This window comes from Ammodytes marinus (genome assembly GCF_949987685.1).
Source record: "Ammodytes marinus genome assembly, chromosome: 7".
Taxonomy (NCBI): domain Eukaryota; kingdom Metazoa; phylum Chordata; class Actinopteri; order Uranoscopiformes; family Ammodytidae; genus Ammodytes; species Ammodytes marinus.
In genome coordinates this window covers 5,656,465-5,675,853 of record NC_137211.1, presented here as the reverse complement: position 1 = coordinate 5,675,853, position 19,389 = coordinate 5,656,465, and the positions used below count along the sequence as shown (strand labels likewise).

Below are 19,389 nucleotides of genomic sequence, written 5' to 3'. Positions count from 1 at the left end.
CTGTAAGATTTAGCCCCCAGAATGTTTAACAGAAACCTTGACTCTAACCCTGCATTCCAATCCTCATAATTCTATACTATTTAGTATGCCAGAAAAAGATTTAGGATGTCACAATACGTGCACGTCAATTGTAGTATGCTGAAAATACATAAATGCCCCACTTACTCCAATAGCATTTTGGAGTATTCGTCTTTATTCTTGAAATTTCTCGACTTAATGAAAAAAAAAAAGTTCTTATCTGATTGTGGCCCTAATACTCTTCTGTACTTTAGTATGTATTGTAGTAAAACGAAAGAGTATGTGATTTGGAATGCAGGGTAAGCAGATTTTCCCTCAGTCTCCTGTCTTTTAAGTGCTTCAGGTTTTACTCTCCGATATACCCTCTACCATTCCCTCCATATCTATCGTTGGCTCGAACGCCTCAGTGTCCAGCTGTGTTGGCTGCAGGACGTCAGGTACAGGGAAAGTCTCCGCCCCCTCGACCGATCCAGGGTTCTGATTGGGCGCCACGTCCTCTGACTCGATCACCACACGCTCTATGGAGCTGGTAGTGGATTCCTGGGTCTCGGCTGTCTCTGTGACGTAATCTGTTTCGCCTGCGATTAGTGAAGTTTCTCCTGCGTCAATGTCTTCGTTGCCATCAGGACTCCGGTTGACGTCGGTTACGATCACGTTGCGTAGCTTCCTCTGTCGGGGGTTGTAGTTCTCGGTGCGCTTGTGGATTTGAGTGTGGCGCCGCAAGTGGGACTGGAAGAGGGAAGCACACAGATATGAAAATGATTAGTCGATGGACAGAAAATGTATCATCTACTATTTGAATAATTGATTGAGTTCCAGCTTCTCAAATATAATAATAATTACATTTTTTTTGGACTGTTCGTTGTACAAAACAAGCCATATCAACATTATTTTGATGTCAATTATCTTATATTTCAAGTTCATGTATCGGGTTACAATTACTGTCCACAGACTTACAATAAATACATAACAAGGTAAGAGTTGCACACAATGAACAACATTGGGCACAAAGAACAACATCACACAGGCAGTGAACCCATTCAGGAACAGTCCCTGGTTTGAGGTCAAACAAAGGCAGCTGCTCCTGTCTATACAAAATGATTAACAAAGGCATATGGTGTGAATACTACTGAAGCCTCATTTTGAACTTCGGTCACGTTACACCCCCAGCAGCCTCAGTGGCCTAATGGATAAGGCACTGGCCTCCTAAGCCAGGGATTGTGGGTTCGAGTCCCATCTGAGGTGTGTTTGAAGCAGAGTGGCGCAGCGGAAGCGTGCTGGGCCCATAACCCAGAGGTCGATGGATCGAAACCATCCTCTGCTAAGACAATGATTTTACACAGACACTGAATGGGAATAGATTGTGCCACATCAAGCAGGACTCTGTGTCCTACCCAAAGGTAGAATATCAATTGGATGTAGCATTCGGCAGATCACAGTTATTCCAACTGCATAATTGTCCTGGCCTATGTGCATCGCCATCTTGTCAGATTTATACTCCGCCTCATTTACTCTTACCAAAAAAGGGCATTGATGTGACTTCGGGGGGAGGGAGATAAGCCAATTTAGCTGACGTATACCGCCGAGGCAAAGTGAGACCCAGCGGCTAGCTGTCACTAAAGAGGCCGCACCCCTAGAGGTCGATGGATCGAAACCATCCTCTGCTAAGACAATGATTTTACACAGAAACTGAATGAGCCCTGTATCTGATACTCTTCCACAAGCCATCCTTAACACTGACTTTCTCCCCACGTTCAAATCCTGTCTTAAAATCCACCCCTTTATTATACTATCTATGCTTCAAACAGGCATACTCTGCTTAATTTTCTGGGGATTTTTAATAGTTCTTCTATTAGTCTGTTTTATTTATGCATTGTTTTTTTTATTTTTTATTATTTGAACATGTAATGTTTCCTTGAGTGAGTGACCTGAAAGGCGCCCATAGAATAAAATTGATTATAATTTTATTATTATATGCAGGAGTACTCACAGAGACTGTCTGATTACTGATCAACTGTTAAGTTCTGTTATTTTAAGATTCTCAACCGAATTTGTTACGCGCGTGGATAAGTCCCTTCAGTATTTATTTTCTTATTCTTACAAGTTATATTGATGCACAACAAAGTGTGAATTTCCTACACATGATATGACCTGTACACAGCTCGAAACATGGTGGGAGGACAGAGATTAGTACGGCTGCATTGCATCGTCTTGACACAATCCATACATTTATAAAATCATTGTCTTAGCAGAGGATGGTTTCGATCCATCGACCTCTGGGTTATGGGCCCAGCACGCTTCCGCTGCGCCACTCTGCTTCAAACACACCTCAGATGGGACTCGAACCCACAATCCCTGGCTTAGGAGGCCAGTGCCTTATCCATTAGGCCACTGAGGCTGCTGGCAGAGTCATGTGGCCACAGTCCACAATGAGGGTTCAGTGAGGTGTGTGGAGGCGAATAGAGGAAGTAGGGATGTATTTACATTGTGGGTAATATAGACTCCAGCATTTGGTAAGAAGGAAGAATGCGTGAAATTGAAAAAAATAGGTCTGATTCTGCTGCAGCATTTTCTTTATAAACCACCCATCATGAGTGAAACAATGTTAGAGTGTAAGTGTAAGGCTAAATAGGTAAAGTTCTCTACTAAATGTAAACGTTGTACTAAACCATTGTTAGGCACCAACAAGTCTTTAAATAATTGTGATGTGTTGAGCAAACAATCAATGGATGAGTCCTGAAAGTAACACTCAGATAAACCCACAGTGTGAATAATCAGTTGCCTACCTGTCTAGTGAACTTGTAGCCGCAGTCTGTGCACTCAAACTTCCTCATTCCCTTATGGCGACGCAGGTGAACACGAAACTGCTCTTTTGCTGGTGATTGGAAGAAAACAGAGTAGACGAAAATAATCAGTTAGTCCTTAAGTACATACTCATCAGGAATATTTAAATCAATCAAGGCCTATTGTACACAAATATATTGCGCGTTACCTTTGAAGGTTTTGCCACATATGTGACAGCAGTGTGGACGGCCCTCCTCGTGCTTGCTGGCCTTGTGGCGGACCAGAGCGCCTTTCTCAGTGAAGCGCTGCTCACACACGTCACAGGGGAACGGACGCTCACCGGTGTGGGTCCGGTTGTGTTTGTCTAGACTGGCTGCAATTTAAAAAAAGACAATAAACGAATCATCCGAGGGTATAAAGTCTGTCCTAAGGGCAAACAGGTTGACTGCAACAGGAAAGAACAGTTCATGTAAATGGATTTTTGACTCTCCTATTACATATTTGTCTTACTTCGGATGAACATGCTGTACATGTGGGAAATACAATTCCCATCATGCCTTGTGGGATGTAAACAGGAAGTATAATGTTATAGATTTAGTGAGTAACACTGTGGGCAATGTCTCGAGCCCCTATTTTTTTACATTTCGTATGCTGAGTTAGCTATCAGCAGTTTTTGTTTGCAGTGTATTCGTTGATGTACAGAAAACTTCCCCTGGAAAACTTTGATACTCAAGGAAACTTCAAAAACTTGAGAATTCTCAGGTAAGTTCTAATAATTTTTTTTTAACCATTTCTGAGCAGTTTTGGACCCTTATTTTTGATGGACACTGGAGATAATGTAATTCTCCATGGAGCATGGTCGTTACCTTGCGTCCTGAAGGTTTTGCCACAGAGGTGACATTGGTACGGCCTCTCACCGCTGTGTATCCTCAGATGCATGTTCAGGTTGTTTTTCTGGGAGAACGCATGGCCACATAAGCTGCAAACGAAAGGCCGCTCATTCCTGTAAAGAAAAAAATAAAGAAAAAAAAATAGACAATCTGTAAAAAAAAATATAGCTCTTTTCAGAGCTATTATGTCCCTATGTCCCTAAATAAAGCAGTACTATAAAAAGCAATAAATCATTTTCCACTTCTGTACCTGTGAATGGCCTTGATGTGCATCTGCAGGCCGTTTCGACTGGACGCTCGATGGCCGCACTCCTCACACACAAACGGCTTTTCACCGCGATGTTTGGCTGCTTCGTGCACACGCAGCTCTGTCCGGGTTAGGAAGGTTTTGGGGCACTGGGGACACTGCAAAAAGTAAAAATATTTGTTTAGCAGAATCAAAACTACAGGCCATTAAAGTCACTTTTGATAAGAGTTTTACAATACAATTTAAACCATAACATCAACTATAACTGTATAGGTGCATCGTGAAGAAGACCTACTGCATGTGGTTTGGGATGACCATGGACCTTCATCATGTGAGTTGTCAAGTTTTTCTTGTACAAAAACTGCTCGTTACATATTGAACACTGTAAAAAACAAAATTACATTGAGTAAATGACAATATTTCCAAAAAAACTAGTTCTAGATGTTTTATGGCTGTGGTGTGTTTACTGTGTGTATTCTGTACCTTGTGGGGCATTTCTCCTGTGTGGGAGAAGACATGCATACGTAGCTCTTCTTTTGAGTTAAACGTCTCGGAGCACGTCTCACAGGAGAACGTCTAGAAATGTTTCAATTTGAACACACACAAATACTGATGTTAAACTGAGGACATTTTTTTTACAGCTAACTGCATTGAACACAAATGTTTCTATCTCATCAGTGTTGTGGTTGTTTTTTTTCCCATACACACCTGGACTTTAGAACAGTCTCTGATCTCATGTATGAGTAGATTCTCCTTCCTGAAGTATCTCTTCCCACATTTAAGGCAACCGAAGGGCCTCTCCCCTGTGTGCCGCCTATGGAAAAAAAGACACATTAGTGGATTTTTATTTTGAATATTAAAAAGGTGGAGAACGTTTGTTGTCGAAATCACTTTTTTTGTCAAAATCAGTGAATACCTCCTCATGATCCACTAACTGTCCGTACTGTGAGTCCGCTGAAAAAAGAAACATCTGATACACAGCCTAGACTCTGTAAATTGGCAAGTGAACAAAAGGTATGTATCGAAGGGGCCCACCGTAGCTAGCAACATACCTAGGCTTTTTATTAACACCTGATTTCTTTTCTAACTTACACACAGTACGGACGGGTAGCAGATCATGTGGAGATATTCAGTGATTTTGACAAAAGGTGATTTGGACATTAAGCATTCTCCAGAATCTCTGAAACCACCTTCAATTTGAAGTTACAGTTGTTAATCATATATATTTGTAGCATACCTGTTGTGGACTTTGAGGTAGTACTTGCTCTTGAAGGATTTGTCACAGGTGGGACACTGCACACAGTCCTTCTTGGAGTCTTCTTCTGCTGCCTCTCCGTTCTCCTCTCTGTCCGCTTTACTCTGGGCGGCTTTGCGTTTCCGTGCTGTTGCCGTGGACGAGGCGGAGGAACTGGGCTCGGCGACCGGTACATACTCTTCATCTGTGTCTAAAGGCGCGCCATCCAACTCACCAACATCATCTTCCTCATCATCTTCCTCAATTACCTCGCCTACAACTTTTTCATTTGCATTGCTGTGCAACTCCTGCAAAAAAAAGCACAAAACCGGTGTAAAAATTACCACTACCATATTCGTCCTTTAAAGGAATAATTAAAAAAAAAATATTTTTAGCTTGTTAGCACTCTCGGGGTTCAAGACAGGGTGACAGAAACCATTCCTTTAACTGTGCATGCATTTTTGAAGGAGACATGGACAAAGATCGCTCAACACTAGTTAGCTTAGCACAAATACTGGTAGTAAATGGGAAGTATTAGCCTCTGCCGACAGTCAGAAGATATACTTTACAACATCACTAAATGGTCCTGTGTCCTTTTTTTTCCACTTTGTCATTTTAGAATATGGAAGAGACACATTATTAGCACGCAAAGTTAAATGAATGGTGTCTGTCTGTCGCCTTATCTTGAACCTAAACTACAAATAATAAATGTTGAACTATTCCTTTTAATTCAACATTATTTGCTGTTGTCGCAATGTAATATTAATTCCTACTGGTGCTCATGTGTTTTATACCTTAGTCTCACCAGATGACCGATCTAGGTTTGGCTTCTCCACCAAAACCTCTCCAACCTCTCCCTCTGTTGGAGTGAGTGGAGACTTCTTGCTGGCTTTTTCTGGGGCTGTGAGGTCAGTTGTAGGCATCTCATCAGTCACCAGCCGCCTCGGGCCCTTCACTAACCGACCACAGCGGGTGGTGGTAGCCTGGGAAGATGTAGTGGTAGTGGTGGCCGTGCTAAAGCTGGCTTTGGCTGTATCAACGATGGACTCAACATTTGTTATTTTAGGCAAATTCTCTTTCTTGACTGGAAAATGAGTCGTTGTATTTAATGTGGATTTTCTGGGTCTTCCTCTTTTACGCTTGAAAGGACCTGGATCCGCGCAGGTTTCCTTGAACTGCTGACACAGCGCTAGTGCCTCTGGGACACACAGGCTGGCTGCTGCGTTCTGCACTTTGTCCAAGTTATGGGGATCCAGCTTTAGTTCTCCGGTGTACACAAAGTTTAGGAGCAGTTCCAGGCCGTCGTTGGGACACTCCTGTAGGCAGAGCTCCATGCCCGGGGCAGGGGGCTCGTTGGGCTGCTGGAAGAGGTCACTGAAACAGGCCAGGATGTTCCGATGGGCCAGGTGGACCACACCATCGCCCACGTTCAACGCAGCGTCACAAAACCTCCCCGTGGCCCTCTGCTGGTTGAGGGAGGACAGGACGCGCTGAGCATGGTCAAACACTGCAGGCATCTCTTCGGTCTCACTGGACTCCGCTTCTGAACACAGGGACAATATACTGTAAGAAAATAAAGTCACTACTTGTAACCTGGAAAGCACAGTTTAGTTTATAGTAATGGATTGCAAAAGACTGCAAAGGCTGCAACTAACAATTATTTTCACCTTTTATTAAACTGCATAATATTGTTCTTGCTGTCCATGTTTTAAAATAACAATTCACAATGGATTAATTGTTGATGTCAAATTTAAAAGAAACAATGCCGAAAAGATAGAGCCAGTGGAAACCAGTCCAATCGTGCTTGGCCAATAACGAGTTTAGCCTGGTGAGACCAGCCTGATCTCGCGAGCTTCACATTTGTTTCTCCCCGCAAATCAGTCTGGACTATCTCAGTATGGAGGAGGAACTGTTGCCTTGACAGACAAACTCCTTAAGCCAATCAGCGTATCACAACATTTATTGAAATCTAAGAAAATACCAACTCTCTCAAAACACATTCACAACCTGTGTCTTAAAACATTTTTTTTTAAAAATCATGTCCCTGTTACCTGAAGAGTAAGTCTCTTCTGTGTTAACTGAAACACTGGACACATCCTCCTCTTCATCTGAGTCTGATGCAGTGTCCTCTGTCCTCTCAGGCTGGGGTTTGAGGTGCAATTCATTTTCAACTGTGAGCCTCTGTAGTTCATCGCCACTGATATCTTCTAGTGAATGTTGCTTCTTTACTGCACTGTAGTGACTAGTTGAGATCCCAAACTTGCTGAGGCCTTCAAAGACCGCCTCCTTGGCACCAGCGTCAAATAGAACACCGTTGATGTGGTAGGCAAACGCTGAAAGTCTTGGATTTCGTCCTCGCAAGGCGATGGAAGCAGCGGCACAGATTTGAGGTGGGGAACGGTTTGTAATGGTGGACAATAGCGAGAATAAAAATGGAGCTAGACGCTGCAAATCAGACTCCATTTTGTCAAAGGAGAGGGCCTTCAAGTCCTCGGGTGAACAGCGCCAGAGCATGCAATCTTGCTCGTAATGGCATATAGTCTTGCATTCCTTGTCTACGGCGGTGAGCACACACTCTTTGATTTTGTCGGCCAGCGCGTCAAGTTTCATTATGAGGTTCGCAGCCTTTGCCCAGTGTCCTTTACACACACTCTCCACGATCCCCACTACGGGTGTGGGGCATATCTGTTTGGTTGGGTAAGGGATCATTACCTAAAAGACGAAACAGAGAGTGCATTACTAGTATTTACAGTAAGTCGTGTAATAACATTGGAAGTTGTTGCAAAATGGGTTGATGTAAGGCTGATACCGATAGTCGAATTGGTTTTATCATCAGCTAGCTTTTCCTAGTGTGTGCTTTTAATGCCTGCATTTTGTGTGGCATTTGAATTAACTTTTTTTGTGAGTTGATATAAACGTGTTAAATGGACATATGATATCGTCTCGTATCGATCACCGGCCCCTGAATCGAATTGAAGTCATATTGCCACACATTTTGTACATATCTGTAAATATCGTATCATTGTCCGATGAATTGATATACTATTGTATCTTGATGACAACCTATATAGATATTTATCCAGCCTATATTTGATTGAATTTGGTCTGTGGTACAACTTACCTCTGTCAAACATTGTGTTGTGGGCTGGGTACGATCGGGGGTTGGGGGAAGGTCTATCTCCTTTTTCACCTCCTTGGGGGTTTCTTCTTGTGACACTTGTTCGGAAGCATTTTCTTCTTCTGCAGATTTCCATTTTTGGAGAGTTGATAACGATTCCTCTATTCTCAAAATGAATCGGAAACATTTCCTGCAAATTCGACTTGATTTCTGGTCCCGTGGCTGCAGTATTAAGCCAATTTTTAACAGACGGTGAAATACGTCGTCGGGGTCTTTGGTTTCCCATATCTTCTTGGTGTTGCTCAGAGTCCCGCCTAGTCGACAATTCTCTTGACAGAAACGGCAAAAGTCGTTCACATCCAATAACATAGCCATAATGAAAAAAAAATAAGCTTTTATACAGCTCCCTTATGGCGTAACATGTTGTGATATGCTGATTGGCTTAAGAAGTTTGGTTGTTAATTCCTTGGTGAAAAGTCCAGACCGATCTGTGGGAGAGAAACGAATGTGAAGCTGGCTAGATCAGGCTAGTCTCACCAGGATAAATAAAAAGCTGATGCTGATCATTTCACTGCTATCCAATAGAAATAGTGTTATAGGCCTATGGAGAAAAAGGATATAAAAGGGGGTTAAAAGAGCACGGTTGACAGGAGAATGGTTAGAAAAAAGACTGTACTGAATTGTGAGGAATGTGGACAAGGCAGAACGTGGCTGGTTAATTGTCTACCTCAGAAATGAAAAGAATCTGAAAAGCTGCTGGACATTGTAGGGGTTAAATAACTCCAGAAGATGGCAGTAGTAAAACATTTAGGATGCAAGCTCCTGTACAATCCCACAGATGAAGAAAAAGACATTGAAGCTGTGAATAAAAAGGCTACCAAGAACTACATTTAAATAACCTTATAATACATGCACCGAAATAACACAACATGAAACATGGCATATAAAAATTCATTGATTTTGAATATTGAGGGGGTCGATATCACTTGTTAAACTAACCAGAAAAAAAAGCTTACTGGATTACATGTCTATATGACAGCTATCACATTACATATGTTGATTTATTTGTATATTTTCTTCGTCTTATTGTATTTCTACTGATTAAGCTTCTTTCCTAAGAATTATTGCAAACCCCTCTGGCTACGTGCGCACCTCGACGTTTATCTCCTAGCACATATTTTAAGACGCTCCCTTAGCTCGGTTACGCATCACACTGCCGCACTTTTAGCCTCACGTCTTCGCTAAATAAAATGATAAAAACTTAATTATTGACTCTTACTTGTTAAGTGGCTGCAGTCGCTTCTTCAAGGAGAAGTGGAAATAGTTAGAAAACGTCGCTTCGTGCAGCTTCTTTTTCGTTTTTCTTGTAGGCCCCTAAAAAAAAACTGCCAAAGGAAGTGACGCTGTATACGCGACCGAACTCCGGGAAAGATTTTTGTTGTCCATTATTGAAAAAAACAAAAAATAAATAATAAAAAAACTTGCACATGCATCATAACTTTACATTTATTTGTATCCATGTGTGAATCACAGACTGTATATAAAACAATGCTGCATACCATTCTTGATAAACAAATAACACATCCTGTCCTGAATATATTGTAGCCTACTGTTAACTCATGAAATGCCTATCGCAGTGGGAAAGTAATATTATTGAACAGAATTAAGGATGAAGTAAGAGTAAATTATTGTATTTTAATTTGATTGATAATATGGAACATGGGAAAACGTTTTTATTTCCTTCTTCAGTCAATAATTGTGTGAAATGTATTGAGGGGAAATAGATGGATCATGGATGTGTACATGAATATTGATTTTTAAATGGACAATTTTATAATCACACGAAATGTTCAGTTTGTTCATCTTGTATGACTGAAATAAAATTATAATTTAATTCGATAATTCGTTCAACACTCCGTGTTAGGTTATAGTCGACCAACAGGAAGCGACGTATGTGTGTGGCTCACACATGGAAGCTAACCATGAAGCTAACTCATTAGCACTGTTGTTGATAACAGTTCTCCAGCTCATTTGTATTTAATTTAACCTTGTATGAAACGTTATAGTTTTAATACAAACAATAGGGGTCCTGTCTACAGTCTTGCTGTGTCATTTCAGACCTCAGGGGGTGAGTTTTCTCCACATTGTTTCCATGCTGTGATGGTTACGTTAGCAGCTATTTTTTTACGCCAAGTTAAAAAGGAAATAGCTTATAAAAACATCTGTTTCCTCCTTGATGGTGTATTTATTTATCACTCGGACTGACATGTTGATAAATTATTGTCTGATAAATATGTATAACGTTTTACTTCAAGCATGGTTAGCTTAGCTTTATAGCTAGACTGCTACATGTACACATAATATAGGGTTCTTGCCTCATTAAGTAGTCTTGAAAAGCGTTGATTTCATTAATCTAAATGAAGGACTTTATTGGTATTAAAATGTCTAAAATCAGTGTTTCAATTCTTTAAAAAAATGCTGACGCATGTTGAGTAGGATTTTATCTTAAAAGGCACAACATATGTTATATGAATATTTTGGGGGGCACATTATTATTATCTTTAGTAGTAGTAATAGTTTTTTATTTTTTATTTTGAGTGACCTGAAATAAAATAAAAAGATAATATACAAAGTAAGAAAAATAAAAAATCTTTTCATCATCTGAAATTGATCTTGCTTTTTCTCTGGACCAAAGTCATGTATTATGAAATTTTTATATATTTTTCTCTACAGTTTTGTTTTTTATCGAATTGAACTTAAAAAATAATTTAGCATTAAAACACATTATTTAAATCTTAATTGCCTCAAGCTGAATTTACCCTGTATATTGTATATAGTTGTCTTCACTATAAAAATGAATAACCTAATCACTGGATCAATAGGTGCATGGTATGTGTTTATTTGTATCTATTCGCTGAACTAACCTTGTTCTTACACTTGTCTTGCAGGTTCTCCCCTTTTATAATCTACCTTCTTCTTCTACATGAGTTATTATTGTTGATGACACAATCATGAAGGTAAACAAAGCCGCACAGCAGCAGCAGCAGGTGAAGGGCCATTCCAAAACCCTAAATAAATGGAAGGACGTCCGGGGCAAACGTTCCCGGCCTCCCATCATCACTGCCTCTAACCTGGCCTCCAGTCCTGTCATGGCGCGGGTCGCAAAGGAACACCAGGTTTCAGTAAAGAAAAAGCCCACTGTCAAAAGACTCAAGAATAAAGCAAAGTCTGTTGTGTCGAACTCCAAGCAAAGCAGCCCTCCTCAGCCTCCTGTAGCTAGGAAATCCTTCGCTAAGACTAACGGGAGTTCAGTTGCGTTCACGTTAGAAGATGAGGTGGAAGATTACCAGGAGTGGAAAGAGTACGCCCAGTCGGTTCAGGGAAACGGTGTGGAGACCAAAGGGGACGCGGATAACGCACAGCCCGGAAGACTGGACAGGAAGGCTCTGCATTTCTGTGCAGAGAGGGACGATAAACGCAACCACGCAGTGCTCGTCATGCAGAAGGATCAGGTGAGATTACAGGATACTTTGGTGTAGATCTGCCCACAGTTTATCCAGTTATCAGACTCGCTCCAGTTTGTCTCTGAACGAAGGAAACATGTATTTCAGACATGTCAAAACAAAACAAAAAGTTATAGTAGTTCACAGATAAGAAGGCAAAGCAAATCAGCTTCGTGCTAGCTTCCCTTACACTGTTTTCTCATGGCCAAGGTCAGAGCAAATCTAAAAACCACTGGGGTTCACCAAAGTCCTGTACAAGATAGAAGAGCCATACAATTTAAAAAAATAGAACAATATGAATAGAAACATAGAAAATACAATATAATAAAATACAGACAATTTGCTGTTGTGTTTTATTTCCCTTTGTCAATGACTGTTTTAAGTTTCGTGCTATATAAATAAATAAATGTTACCAATTAAGGCAGATTTGTATCCCCTTTCTATGACTAAGCATCGTGTTTCCCTCCTTCCAGACGCTGTGTTTCCGAGGGAAGTGCTTTGTGACCTGTCTGTACGGCCGTGTGGAGGTGATGGGCTTCACCATAGAAGAAGGCCAGCAGTCCTATCCTCTCTTCTCCCCCGCCTCACACTGTCCACTGACCATTAACGCCCTGGAACGCACCAGTCACAGCGGGAACAGGAATGACAAGGCGGAGGCTACAGCCATCCTACTCAAGTACCTGAACTCAGGTAAATGCATACTTAAGATAATGCTAAATGTAGCCACTTCAGGCAAAACACTGAAGGTGAAATAGGCTGACATTTTTAACTTGTAGATATCAGCATGAACATGTTGTCATTTGATTTCTTACATAAAAGAAATTCTCTTTTTTAATTGAATTTTTACATTAATGTTTGAATAAATATGCATATTTCGTGATATGTAACTTACTATGTGTATCTCTTTATAAATCATACTTCTAGATGTTGGATAAAGCCAGAGTTAAAATCCTCATTTAATTTTTACAGCATATTAGTGTTAACATTTTTTAACCAAACATATTTTGGATACAGTCTTTTTTTTATTTGCTATTTAATGTGATAGATTTTTTTTTATTTTATTTTTTTTTGTTCAGCATCAAGGAAGAAGTTGCTTAGAAGGGTTGTTACAAACTCCTCCATCATCCTACTGGAGCCCATGGAGACACCTCTGACACGGTTCCTCTCAAGCTTCTCAGACCTCAGTGAATTGTTCAACCCGCCCATGGTGAGTTGACTGATATGTGTACATTAAACTACCGTCAAAATTCACATTATCACAATATGTTAAACAGTCAAATGTTTAAAAGACCTCCGTTTTGCTATTGATAGGTATATGTTTGAGTAGAATGGACATTTTGGTTTTATAATATGAACTACTGACAACATTTCTACCAAATTCCAACACATTTTTTGTTATTAAGAGCATTTTCAATAAGCGATGAAGATTTAAGAAAAGTCCAGAATGGTCTCTTAATTTTTTCCAGAGCTGTATATACTGTGGCTATAAATGACTGTGTGGATGCGGAAAATCATAATTAAAAAAGAATTTCGAAAAAAATGAAATGTTTGAAAGACCAGTTTTCCACACGCCCTAACAGAAGTGTTTTTTCCCCACTTGCTTGTCAACAGAGTGAACTGCTGTCAGCTGTTCTTGACACTCCACTCAACGGTCTGGGGATGATCCCTCTCAACAGCTCCATCGACGGCCTGAAGATGTCCCGGAGCTACAGAGAAGCTCTCGACATGGTGGTCAACATAGTCAAAGGTAAACTGATTTTTTAAGACATGCACTCTGTTATGTCAGACCAATTTTTACATGTTGGTAGCACGTCTGAAAGAGATTCAACATGCAAGGAGATATTAAACGCATCTTGTTCTCTTGTTTCTCAGAAAGCATGTGAGCAATGAGAAATAAAAAGATAAAGTTTATACACTGACCATAAACAACAATTGATGAAAAACTTGATTTTGGAGATTGATTGATTGATATATGCGATAAATTCAAATACAATATACAAATGTGCATAGAATATTAAAGTTCTACAAATTTCACATGACTTATATCCATTGCGATACTGTATCATAGTGAGAAGCAGCGTCAAGTGTCCCTTCTTCCTAACCCAATGGTTAAATAATACAATTCAATTAAAAATCGAGGAGGGATACAGCCTTTGAGAGAACAGAAATCCCCTTTCTCCTATTATATCTGTAAACCTTTTTAACTCATCACTGTTCTCAAGAAGCGACAGGTGCCAAATATCACCTTTTATAGCATTGGGTGTTCCAAACACGTCTGAAATAAAGCCATAACAAGTCATTGCTTTAACCGACGGATGCAGACAGCAGTGTTTTGTATTCTGTGTCTGACAGCGGCTGTAGAAACACAATCGCTCACATTTGATGTAAATAATTGGACTTGTGTCTGTCATTCACAGGGGACATGGATGGTTGTCCAGTTATCCTCGTCTGTGGGACCAAGAATGTGGGCAAGTCCACGTTTAACCGCACCCTCATCAATACCTTACTAAATCAGTGAGTGCTCCTATTTATATGCATTGTATATTGATATTTTGCTGAATGTTTTATGCAACATTTGTATTTTTTATTATTTAACATGATCTAGTGATGAAATTGGCATTGACATATTGTTACGAATGATCCCTGTTCTACTCTTATATTTGTATAATTAGTTTGTTTTGCTTTATCCCCTTATCAATGGAATTTGTAATATTCCTATAAAACTAATTACATACAGGATGACACTGACAGTATGTTCTAAAGCTTTTTGGTAAGGAACTCATTTTGTGTCTGTGTGTGTGTGTCTGTGTCTTTTCCAGCACCGCCAGTGTAGATTATTTGGAAACCGACCTGGGTCAAACAGAGTTCACTCCGGCCGGTTGCCTGTCTTTGTCGACTGTCGACGAGCCACTTCTGGGTAGGTTTCTATTCTCCTCCTACTTCACATCACTTTTTAAAGTTCCAAGTGTAAGGGAATTTTCATTTTATTTCAGAACAGACTTGGTTGTATTGGAATAGAATATACTGTAAAGTAATTAGTGTATTTCGCTTCCATGGAGGCTACCAGGTTGCACACACTGCAACTTTAATTCAATAGTAGACCATTTTCGGTCGTGTGGAAGATGGTTGCATTATTTGCACTGTGTGTGATTCCCATAAAGTGTGGATTTTTAATATTAATCTAGACCAAATTCTCCTCGTGTATTTCCTTTTTCATTTTTATAGAATGTTAAAAGTGGATTCATATTGTATTATTTGTTCAGGTCCTCCCTTCTCACACCAGCTCACACCTCAGCACATGATCTACTTCGGTCAGGCGTCATGCGAGTCGGACATGGACCGTTACCTGGAATCCCTCAAGTCTCTGTGGCGCAGACGCCCCCAGAGCAGAGAGACGCCCGTCATCATCAACACCATGGGCTGGGTCAAAGGTCAGCTCAGTAGAAATATACATTATATATAAACAGGACTTTTTCAGGTTAAAAATTAAAATTTGAGTTTCTACGAGAAATAGTTTTCATGGTGTGATGTCCAAAAAAAAAACATTGCTGAATCTCCTCTTTCGTGCCTCTGTCTGAAATGCCAGTTAGATTCTGGGGGTGTAGCTTATCACAGGTGGAGGTAGTGCTAAGTTAGGTTGGCAATGGGGGTCCCCTTGTGATGTCGTATGGGGGAAAAAATCTGACTGGGGTTTTTGAACACAGGTTTTCAGACAGGTGGAGAAAAAGAGAAAGGGTTGTTTTGCATATTCTGTGGGAGTGTCTAATCGCACCATGGAGGACTCATATCAATGTTTAAAAACCATGAAAAAGTTCATTTTGCATAATGGGTGCCCTTTAAAAACTATACTAACTATAAATAGTGTCTTAACCTGTTCTTTTGTGTGCTATCTTGACAGGAGTTGGCTTCCAGCTGCTGGTGGACATGCTGCGGTTCTTCCCTGTGTCTCATGTGGTCCAGTTGGGTCACAGCGGGACCACCCAGTGTCCCCCCCTCAGCCCGGAGTTCCTCAGGACGGCCCAAGGCTGCCAGACCCACCCACCGGCCCAGACCGCTCTGGATGAGTTCACAGAGAGCCACAGTCCTCCCAAGACCTACACACACCTCATCGTACAGTCAGAGTTCCAGGGAGTCGGTTGCCAAGGAACAGCGTAAGTTCACCGCTGTAGTTTTAGTTTTATTTGTCAGCCTGTGTTGGGATTTCACATTATAAAAGGTTCTAAGTATTACATCATGAGGATAAATAAAAGTTAAATGAAATGAAATGAAATATATTCTGTGTGTGTGTACATTGTTGACAGGAAGCACCAGCGCACCAACGAGCACAGAGAGCTGTCACTGCTGGCCTACCTGAGTCAACTGCAGTCCCCTGACCCAGGACCAGTTAGACCGCTACACAGCCTCACCCCATACCAGGTATAGGACAATCAAGGATGTTGAAATTCAAAAAGAAATTATGAACAAAAAAATTAAAATAAATTCCTGGCCAAAATGTATTAGGTTTACATAAGCACAGTAAAGGTTACTTGATGGGAGTCCCATTTTTTTTTAATTACTATGTTTTTAGTATTTAAACATGTCTATAGTGGGCTATATATTAAAAAGGTAGAGTGATTTGACGCATGATGTTGTCATCACAGAGTCTCGGCTTCTACCCAGCATTAAAGGAAATAGTAAATTGGGAGAAATAAATAAAATTTCTTTTTAAATTCAGGTTTCTGTGTGTGTACATATTAAACAATTGAATTAAACAAAAAAGTTAACAAGCACCTTCTCATTCCCCCTGTGGCCCCTAGGTTCCCCACACAGCGGTGGCTCTGGGTGTGATCCACTGTGAGGTGGCTCCCAGTCACATGTTCTACGCGGCTAACGGCAGTCTGGTGGGACTGTGCTGTCTGGGAGAGAAAGTAACGAGCAGAGGAGGACCGGTGATGCTGTCCCAGGCTCCACTCTGCCCCTGTGTGGGCTTTGGTACGTTAACAATCTGAGCTTATGTATGAACTGTCAAATCAATATGTAGTCCCAAACTGTTGTTTAATGGCTTTGTAAAAAAAATTATAATTACAAAATCAACCTAGATTTTTGTTTTCTTATCTGGTAACCTTGTATGTATAAAATAACATAATAGTCATGTGGTTATGGTAACACTTTTTTTTTTTGCCACCAATTCAGATGAAGGGGATTATATTTTTATCTAATATTGATCTCGGAATGATCTATATCCCTGTTAGACCTCTGACAAACAAACTAGTTATAAAACTCCCAATAACATAAATTCTAGTATCAAGTTGACTCCAGGATACCACACTGAAATATTAGTGATTACTTTTAGTTGTTCATTCTTAGATGTTAAAAATTCAGTGTCCATGTTGCTGTGTTCCAGGTGTGTTACGAGGTGTTGACATGGAGCGAGGTCTTTACTTCCTACTGACGCCCGTAGATCCCTCCATCCTCCGTAAAGTCAACTGTCTCCTGTTGGGGGCCATATCGCTGCCTTCATGCATACTCACAACACAGGTCAGGGAAAAAAAACGCAAACGCAGTTCACTTCAAACAACATTAAAGCTGTAGCCTAATACATAACATGAATTTGTGTTTTTTTATTGACGGCTCTGCCATGTCTAAGTAATTAGTCGAAGAGTTATCCAAAGCGTGTTTTTGTTCTTATTTTTGTCTCAAGTAAAACATTTCGGATTTCACATTACTTCCTGAGTGCCTGGTTGATTCTGGCGCGAATGTATGGGGCAGCCTGTAGAGACTCAAAATATAATATTTAGAGAAGAAGTCTAGTCACAGTCAAATTTAAGTTGGATGGTTATTTTGGACAAAATGCCAGTGAAAAATTATATAAAAAAATTGAAAATCTTACATGGTACAGCTTTAAATTATCCCCACTTTTCACATATAAAGTGATGCATACACATCCGCCAAGAGCTTACCTTTACGTTGTACCTTTTTATCTGTGTTTCAGCCTGGCTTTGAAGGAGAGATGCCCTACGTCACTAAAGACTACAGTTTTGACCTGACCGGAGCGGGAAAGCTGCGAGTCTTCAAGGGAATGACGAGACAGAGTCAGAACTAAAGACATTTTCTACACAACAACAACAACAACAGCACCATCGCTTCACTGCCCTGTACGCTTCTTGAACTGGTGTCTAAAGCCAAAAAACCAGCCAGCATTGGACTTTGGATGTACAGAAGAACTGAGGTTGGGCTGGAAAAGACAGTTTTTTTTTTCTTATTTCAAGAAGCAGAAGTTACAAGCTCTGGACTGGGCACTGGACTCCCTCTGTGACAACCCCTTTAACATGTCTTACAACCTCCTACTGTACGTTGTGCATTTAATAGACGCTGTGAAGGAGTCTCCGTCACACACACACACACACACACACACACACACACGGACAATGAAATCACACTTTGTAGTTAAAGCACTCATTTGATGTCTTGGATATTAAATAAGAAAAAAAAACTTTTTGTTCAGACTTTGTGCTTTTTCCTGCTTTTCAGACCTAATTAGACCAATGTTGATGTCTAGTCATAAAATCCTGAATCTGTGTAGAGTTCCACCATTTAACTACTTTATCTCCATATTCAGTATAGTCGCTGGTTTAGACAGTATCACCTGTGACAGATGTAATATTTATTATTGGATAAAATACCCACTGCTGCGAAAGACTGAACATGTGAGTGAGCGATTCAGGAGATGTTTTGTGTTGTCAGAGCGCATACATAGTACAGACAGGTACAGATCATGAGGAGATATTCACTGATTTTGACCAAAGAGCTTTTGACAACAAGCGTTCTCCAGAATCACTGACTTACATCCAACCATCAAGGAACAAACAGGGCAGGACAGAGTAACAGACATTTCCATATGACTTTTTCTGTAAATCTTGATGGAGTTACAAAACAATGAAGCCCATTTTGTCAGTATTGTGTGTTTTTTTTATGTCAGTTCCACATTTCACTGAAATAGCTACATTTTTATTGGTGACTTATTCCTCATTAACTGCTGTATATCCACTTTAGTGTTAAAGGGACACAGGAGAGTTCCTGGACTCAATAAAGAAGTTTTTGTAAACATTTTCTATATTTTTCTGTTCACAATTCCTATGTAGGCATATGTGGAATCTTAAGGTTTAAATGGTCCCATGTTGCTTTGTGTGATGCTACCTTTTTTAACCTGAAGGGGGCAGCAAACATGACAAGACTTTTGCCTTGAACTAACAGATGTTCACTGTAATAATACAACAACTCTGAAAGGGCAGGGGAAAAAACTGCAATAAAAACTGTCAAAGACACTGGCCTGTAATACTGAAGAACTTTCATGTTTTTAACAGTGGTTTTATAAAAAGCAAATCAAAGGCAACTTAAAGTTTTAAAACAAACTCATCTGACAACTTGTACACTGACCTTCAAATTATCTGTGTGGAAGAATTAAAGGAGGACACTTGGTCGTAAAACATTGGCTTAACGCAGTCAAGACTTGCTAATTTGTTAAGTGGGTTTGTTTTTTACACTCACCACCATGTCCCCACGCTGCCCCCCCCCCCACACACACACACACACATGCTGCTCTTTTGTGTCACTGC

General features: G+C 40.3%; 2 protein-coding genes across 2 annotated transcripts; one reads left to right on the top strand and one right to left on the bottom strand.

The window, feature by feature from the left end:
- Positions 1 to 357: 357 nt before the first annotated feature.
- On the bottom strand, positions 358 to 9,656 carry zbtb48 (zinc finger and BTB domain containing 48; the record flags this gene model as incomplete). The annotated part of the gene is made up of 11 exons (XM_080031677.1): positions 9,571 to 9,656; positions 5,968 to 6,716; positions 5,177 to 5,481; positions 4,648 to 4,753; positions 4,423 to 4,515; positions 4,235 to 4,321; positions 3,943 to 4,097; positions 3,669 to 3,805; positions 3,011 to 3,175; positions 2,805 to 2,893; positions 358 to 747 (listed from the first exon to the last, which is right to left on the bottom strand). Exons 2-11 carry the CDS (start codon positions 6,688 to 6,690, stop codon positions 358 to 360), a joined length of 2,250 nt encoding a protein of 749 aa, XP_079887803.1. The 5' UTR covers positions 6,691 to 6,716; positions 9,571 to 9,656.
- A 601-nt stretch (positions 9,657 to 10,257) lies between these two features.
- nol9 (nucleolar protein 9) lies at positions 10,258 to 19,098 on the top strand. The gene is made up of 13 exons (XM_080031758.1): positions 10,258 to 10,419; positions 11,240 to 11,803; positions 12,268 to 12,484; positions 12,871 to 13,001; positions 13,406 to 13,541; positions 14,212 to 14,308; positions 14,614 to 14,711; positions 15,058 to 15,225; positions 15,693 to 15,945; positions 16,096 to 16,210; positions 16,591 to 16,765; positions 17,178 to 17,311; positions 17,766 to 19,098. The coding sequence occupies exons 2-13, from the start codon at positions 11,303 to 11,305 to the stop codon at positions 17,874 to 17,876; spliced, it is 2,136 nt and encodes a 711-aa protein (XP_079887884.1). The 5' UTR covers positions 10,258 to 10,419; positions 11,240 to 11,302; the 3' UTR covers positions 17,877 to 19,098.
- The last annotated feature ends 291 nt before the right edge of the window (positions 19,099 to 19,389 follow it).

Coding starts and splice junctions, on each gene's coding strand:
- nol9 (XM_080031758.1), top strand. CDS start 11,303: ATGAAGGTAAACAAAGCCGCACAGCAGCAGCAGCAGGTGAAGGGCCAT. Junction 15,226..15,692: donor CACCATGGGCTGGGTCAAAG/GTCAGCTCAGTA, acceptor CTATCTTGACAG/GAGTTGGCTTCCAGCTGCTG. Junction 15,946..16,095: donor GTCGGTTGCCAAGGAACAGC/GTAAGTTCACCG, acceptor CATTGTTGACAG/GAAGCACCAGCGCACCAACG.